Source organism: Hylobates moloch, unplaced genomic scaffold (assembly GCF_009828535.3).
Source record: "Hylobates moloch isolate HMO894 unplaced genomic scaffold, HMol_V3 SCAFFOLD_3368, whole genome shotgun sequence".
Lineage (NCBI taxonomy): Eukaryota > Metazoa > Chordata > Mammalia > Primates > Hylobatidae > Hylobates > Hylobates moloch.
In genome coordinates this window covers 1-6,774 of record NW_026655643.1, presented here as the reverse complement: position 1 = coordinate 6,774, position 6,774 = coordinate 1, and the positions used below count along the sequence as shown (strand labels likewise).

The 6,774-nt window shown below is 46.7% G+C and overlaps 1 protein-coding gene across 1 annotated transcript; it reads right to left on the bottom strand.

Moving 5' to 3' along the window:
- Positions 1–887: 887 nt before the first annotated feature.
- Positions 888–1,491, bottom strand: LOC116465147 (large ribosomal subunit protein eL21-like). Its single transcript, XM_032754282.2, has one exon. The coding sequence runs from the start codon at positions 1,489–1,491 to the stop codon at positions 1,009–1,011; it is 483 nt and encodes a 160-aa protein (XP_032610173.1). The 3' UTR covers positions 888–1,008.
- Between the last annotated feature and the right edge of the window lie 5,283 nt (positions 1,492–6,774).

The window sequence follows — 6,774 nt, the reverse complement described above, 5'->3', positions numbered from 1 at the left end:
AGTGTGGCAGCCAGGACTGGGCCTCAGTGCTCCCAGGGGGTGGGGGTGTGACGGGTGGCATCAGGCCAGGTCCACAGGGAAGGTTTGTAGGACTGGGGCTGGGGGCTAGCCTTGAGTCCTGAGCCACCCACCAGTGGCAAACTGCAGTTTTGCAGAGTTTGACCCTCCAGCACCTCTCTAAAGCAGCTAGGCTGGGACAGGACTGGCAACAGCAGCACCAATGCCTGTGTGTCCTGAGCAGGGGGTGCTGCACTCACAGGCTCCAACCAGCAATGTCATTAACGTTTTTCTCCACTGCCAGGATCATGCAAACCCTACCAGATTCATTCCAATGTTTTTTGAAAAACATACTTGAACACAGAGCCGGGAGTTTTGACAGGTAGGCTTTAGGAGCTTTGTCACCACTGCCAGGACACAGGGATCTCCCAGCAAGGTGCTCAGGGACCTGTGGGGCCCAGAGGCCAGGGGGCTGGGAGGGCCTGGAGTGGCTGGCAGGGAGGCCTCAGAGCCATGCCTCCTCCTCCCCTAGTCACCCCAGCAGACCTTCCCCTGAGAAACAGCAGACCAGGGAGGGGGCATCTGTCATTCTCTGCCTGTCACTTTCTTCTCCACTCCACCACCTATGCATTTAACACAGAAAGTGCATGAGGCCACACCGTCTGCAGTCAGCCACAGCCACTGCTCCATCCAAGGACTCTGCACCGGAGGCCAGCAGGACGCCCTGGACTTCCTGCAGGAGCTAAGCCGCGCACGGGTCCCGGTGCAGTCAGGGCCCCAAGGCAGTGAGAAAGGTTCAGCCTAGAGGCTGTGGTTAGACATAGGTCCTCGAGGGTCCCTTTAAGGTCTCAACCCTAGGATCCCGTGGGGTCTCATTGCTGTGGTTCAAATTTCTCAGTCTCTCCCTTGATTTTGCTGGTTTTGCCTCTTGACAGATTATTTCCTTTTGGGTTTTCTCTACTTCTTTTTTTACAGCCCAGAGGTCCTTTTTGTTTTTTTTTTTAACACCTATTATGCCATGAATTCATAGGGAATAGGTTCCAGCAGCTGAGGCTCCTTCCCATTGGTTCTCACAAAGTGTGCTTCTCTGGGTGGAACAGGCTGATGCTTCAGTTGAACCCAGGTACCTTTCTCTTTGGCTTCTTTCTTTTTCTGATCATTTTTCTTCACGCGTTTCAGGAAGCTATCTCGGCTCTTACAGTACTTACTGCGCTCAATACACACATTAATTCTCCTGGCAAGAATCTTGCCCTTAACTTGTTTGTTTACAACAATGCCAACAGCATGCTGGGTAACACTGTACACTCTTCTAGTGTTGCCGTGGTAGCACTTGTGGGGCATTCCTTTTTGGACAGTACCCATTCCCTTGATGTCTACAATATCACCTTTCTTATAGATGCGCATAAACGTGGCCAAAGGAACAACTCCATATTTTCTAAAAGGCCTAGAGAACATATATTGGGTGCCTCTCCTCTTTCCCTTTGTGTTCGTCATTTTGGCGAATTACTGGAAGATGGCGTTCCAGCTGAAAGGCGGGTTTTCTCTACTTCTAAAGAATTTTTTGTTGTAATTATTTCAGACACTGCCTGAGGATTGAGATTTTATGGTTTTCAAGAGTTATGGTTTTCAATACATCTTTATGTTTCCTCGTCCTGTTCTCCTAGAAGTTGGCTCTGTGCTGTTAGCTGCCTCCACACGTGCCCTTCATTTGTTAGGACTCAAGTGTCACATCCAGAATGGGGGCTAGTGAAGAAGATCTGTAAGACCCATCCCTTGGTTGAAGTAGCAAGCCATGGAGTGGCCCAGCAGGTGCTGATAAGCTGATCTGTGAGAGACTGAATATACAATGACAGTGGTGAGATTACATACAAAAATCAAACTCTGAGCCATCATCTGCAGCAATCAGCCCCAAAGCTGGCCCGAGATCTGCAGCAACAGCCCAGGAAGCCAGCCCACTAGAAGTCAGACGTGCAGGAAGCCAGCCCACTATCTCCAGTCAGTCCAGGCAGCCTAACACCGCCCTGTAACAATCAGCCCAAAACAGCCAGAACTTGACTAATAACAGCTTCCCTAATTTTTGTCCTGGCTTCCAACTTAGAACCAACCAGATAAATTGAAATCTGCTGCCCTAACCAACCACACAGGAGGCCCCATTTCTGGTCGGCCACCCCAGTTTCCCCAAGCCAACAGCCTCCACTCAGAGTGCACCTGGAGCCTCCCCTTTTTCCACTGTGAACCTTTCCCATCCTCTGCCTGCCTGGAAATTTCTACCAAAATGCAACTGGCGATGGCTGACTCCCTTGCTGGGGCCTTTGCGTCTCTCATTTGAGTGGTCTCTGTTTATCTCCATGCTGCTTCCCATGCTACTATGGAAGGGCATTTCCTGCCCATCCACGAAGATTTCACATGCGTGCCTGGGGAGGCGGCATGCCCAGGTGCATTTCTCCTGCCTCCTTCTCTGTTTATCCCACAGTCTTCCTCCTCACCCAGCTAGCCACAGGTGTCCACATGGAGCACAGTCTGAGGAGAGAGCAGGGTCAAACACAGGCAGGTTCTGGGCGGAGCTGAGTGGTGTTTGACAGGTGCCAGGTGCTCCCCCAGATGGATGTTTACATCATAAAAACGATTTTGTGCTTGAGGATGTTGCTTCAGATCCACCAGGCATGAAGTCACCACCTGAAATTAGAAAGAAAACATCCAATAAAGAGACCTTCTTCACTCCAGCATCCCTCTCCCTGTGTGCCTTCTGAAGCTCCTGCAGCAAGCCTGCAGATGGGTTCAGAAAGTGTTTCCAAGAGGAGCACCACACAGCTCTAACACACACACACACACACACACAAACACACACACACACACGGAGTCAACATGAGGGTAAGAATGAGGAGAGTGATGGCTGCAGTGTCTGAGAGAATCTAGTCTTGAGGATTAAGGGAAGGCTCCCCAGGCGAGTGGGAAACGTGAGCAGTGTTCGGTCTCTCAGAGGTGTGGATGGAAGTGTCGTCCAGGCAGAAGACAAATGCACAAGGCTTGAAGCTGGATCAAACAGCTTCCATATGCAGGAGTGCAAATGGCAGGTGCTTCTATGGCAAATCCAAGAGTGAGGCAGGAGGGGCCAGGGCCTGGCATGCCAGGCCAGTGACTTCGTGGAACCAGCAAACCAAGCTAGGCAAAGTGTGGCATGTTACTTCCTTATAATATTTTTAATTAGAATCGTAATATTTTCTCTTTAATGCAAAGAATAAATAAATTCTTAAATAATACCTAGTCCAAAGCCCACTATCCAGAGACACTCACGCTGCTAGAATTTTTAATGTGTCCTTCAAGAAATATTTTCTATATAAAAGGAAGGCTGAGATGTATATGCCATTTTTTGTGGTCTCTTCCACCAAAACTTCCTCAAATGTATTAAGAGCACAATTCTTCAAAACATGTTCCCACAGAAACGTGCACACAAATGTTCTTAGCAGCATCATTCATTATAGCCAAGAAGAGGAAACAACCCAAATGTTCACCGACTGATGAGTGAATAAATAACATGTGCTCCATCCACACAATGCGACATTCACATGTGAGGAATGCCGCACTGTGGTGAACGCCGGAAACAGCACGTTCAGTGAAAGAAGCCGGTCATAAATGACTCCATTCATGGAAATGTCCAGAATAGGCAAATTCGTAGAAATAGAAAGTAGATGAGCGGTTGCTTAGGTCTGGAAGGGATGGGGAGCATCCTTTCAGGATGCTGAAAATATTCTGCAATTGACTGGATAATGGCCTCACGGCTCTGTGAATATATTAACAACCACTGAATTGTACACTTCAGTGGTGAATTGTTTGAAATGCAAAGATGTCTCACTAAAGCTCTTATTAAGAAATAAGTGAGTTGATGGCAGATGGCTATCAGGATTATGAGGGTGACATCGCAGGGAAGGGGCTATGTGTGTGGAGGGGCCAGCACTGCACAGGACGTCAGCCATTGAAGGGTCCTCTGATGTAAAAATAGGAATTGTGACCTGAGTAATTAATGAGATGCTGGCTGTCCTGAATTTGCAGCTAGTAAAAAAGTTGTGAGGCAGAAACAAGCTTGGTTTTTCCATAATGGGATTTTGGCTGCTGCGTAAGAGAATTGGCTGGAAGAAGCACCATTCACAAGCACTTACCGTCAAGAAGCAAGAAGCACAAAGCACTTACCATCAAGTAAGAGGGACAGGACTCCCAGTAAGGGATAGCAGAGAGATGGTGGCAAGTGGATAGATGCATGATACACTTGGGAGGTGACACTGACAGAACATGTCTCTGCGGACATGCAAGAAGAATTAGGTAAAAGCATAGGTCATATCAGGGTATGTCAAAAACAGTGACAGGAGCAAATAAATAATCTAAATTGAGGAACGCTGATCTGAGAATTCCCAGACATGGATTATTGATGGAAAAGCCAGACTCTGTAAAATATTTGAAAGAGGTTTACTGTGAGTGAATGAGTGACTGTGGCCTGGGGCAACAGTCTCAGAGGGCCTGAGGAAGCGTTCCCGAGGCAGTTGGGTTAGTTTGGTTGTACATATTTTAAGGAGGAAAGAGTTCTAGGCAAAGACATAAGTCAACACATGGAAGGTGTACACTGGTGTGACCCGAATAGGTGGGACATCTTGAAGCAGGGGTTTACAGGTTATAGATGGATTCAGAGATTCTCTAATTTGCAGTTGGTTAAAGGAGTAAGCTCTGTCTAAAATTTGATGTCAGCAGAAAGGCATGTTTTAAGGATGCTATGTAGCAAGGTTGATGGCCTGCAGGCCTGACTAAACCCTCTTCTGGCATGGCCTTAGGTCTTGTTTATAATTTGGTCTTTTATTGACACAGAATCTGCCTTGTCAGTCTTAGGATCTCTAATGTTAATGCTGGACGGTTGCACCTAAACTCCAAAAGGGAAGGAGTGTAACAAGGCTTGGGATCCCCTTGGCCAAGAAGGTGTCTGTTCAGTCAGTGGGGGTGGCTTAGGATTTTATTTTTAGTTTGTAGGATGGATCAGATTGTTTTTCTTTTGTCATTACAAATAAGGCAGAGGCCGAGCATAGTGGCTCACGCCTGTAATCTCAACACTTTGAGGGTTGAGGTAGGAGGATCATGTGAGCCCAGGAATTCAAGACCAGCCTGGGCAATATAGGGGGACCTCGTCACTACAAAGAATAAAAAAAAAAAAATTAGCTAGGCATAGGAGCCTACTCATGTGGTCCCAGCTGCTCAGAAGGCTGAGGCAGGAGAATCGCTGGAGCCCAGGATTTCCATGCTGCAGTGAGCCATTGTTGTGCCACTGCACTCCAGCCTAGGCAACAGAGTGAGACTCTGTCTCAAAAAATAACAAATAAATAAGGCTGAAATGAACAGCCTCATCCATATCTTTTCATGAACACCCACCAACTTTTCCCTCCGAATAGCTTTCTAAAGCTTTCGAATAGCTTATTTTTAAGTCGTGCAATGACTTAACAAATTGCATGTTAGAAAGCCTGTTACCAATTTAGACTCCTGTGCTATTTTGAAATAGATATTTGGTCTTCATCCCCATCCCCATTTCCTGGCAAAAAGCTTCTAAAACCCTTGGAATCTCCAGAGTACTAAGAGTGTCATTTGTGTGCTAATGAAATGACTGGTGGCTGGGGACCCTGGAGAGCTTCAGGATGGGGGCTGGCCACCAGAAAGACAAAGGCGGGATTACGGGTTTGGGACTTTCAGCCCCACCTGCCAAGCTCTGGGGAGAGGAGAGGGACTGAAGGTTGAGGTGATCACCAATTGCCAATGATATGGTGGATCGATCATGCCTCTGTAATGCCGCCTCAGTGAAAACCCACAAGGACAGGGTTTGGAGAGCTCCCAGATAGCTGAATACGTGGAGCCTGGAGGGCGGTGTGTCTGGAGCAGGTGTGGGAGCTCTGAGCCCCTTCCCACATGCCTCACCCTGTGCACCTCTTCCATCTGCCTCTTCATTTTCATCCTTTGAAATATCCCTTGTAATAAATGAGTAAGTGTAAGTAAAGTGTTTCCCTGAGCTCTGTGAGCCACTGTAGCAAATTAATCAAACCCGAGGAGGGGATACTGGGAATCCTGATTTGCAGCCAGTTGGGCAGAAGCACAGGTCACAACCTACTACTTGTGACTGGCACCTGAAGCAGGGACAGTCTGCTGGGACTGAGCCCTTAACTGTGGGGTCTGACACTGTCCAGGTAGAGAGTTTCAGAATGGAATTGAATTAGGAGACACCCAGCTGTTATCTGCTGAAGGAGTGGTTGATGTGGAGAAATCTCTACACATTTTAGAGACCAGTGATCAGAGAAATACAATTATCCTTTGGTATCTTCAAAGGGATTGGTCCCAAAGCTCCTCCTCTGGAAGGGTTTTGGTGATTTGGACACCAAAATTACTGGATGCTCAAGTCCCTTATATAAGAAAGTATAGTATTTGCATATAACCTACACACATCCTCCACAAGCTTTAAATCAGATGTGTCCAATCTTTTGGTTTTCCTGGGCCACATTCGAAGAAGAATTGTCTTGGGCCATACATAAAATACAATAATGATAGCTGATGAGCTTTAAAAAATTGCAAAATAAATATCATAATGTTTTAAGAAAGTTTACAAATTTGTGTTGGAGGGTAGGCCACAGGTTGGACCAGGTTGCTTTAAATCACCTCTAGATTACTTATATCTAATACAATGTAAATACTATGTAAATAGTTGTTATATTGTATTGTTTAGAGAATAATGGCAAGAAAAAAGTCTGTATGTTT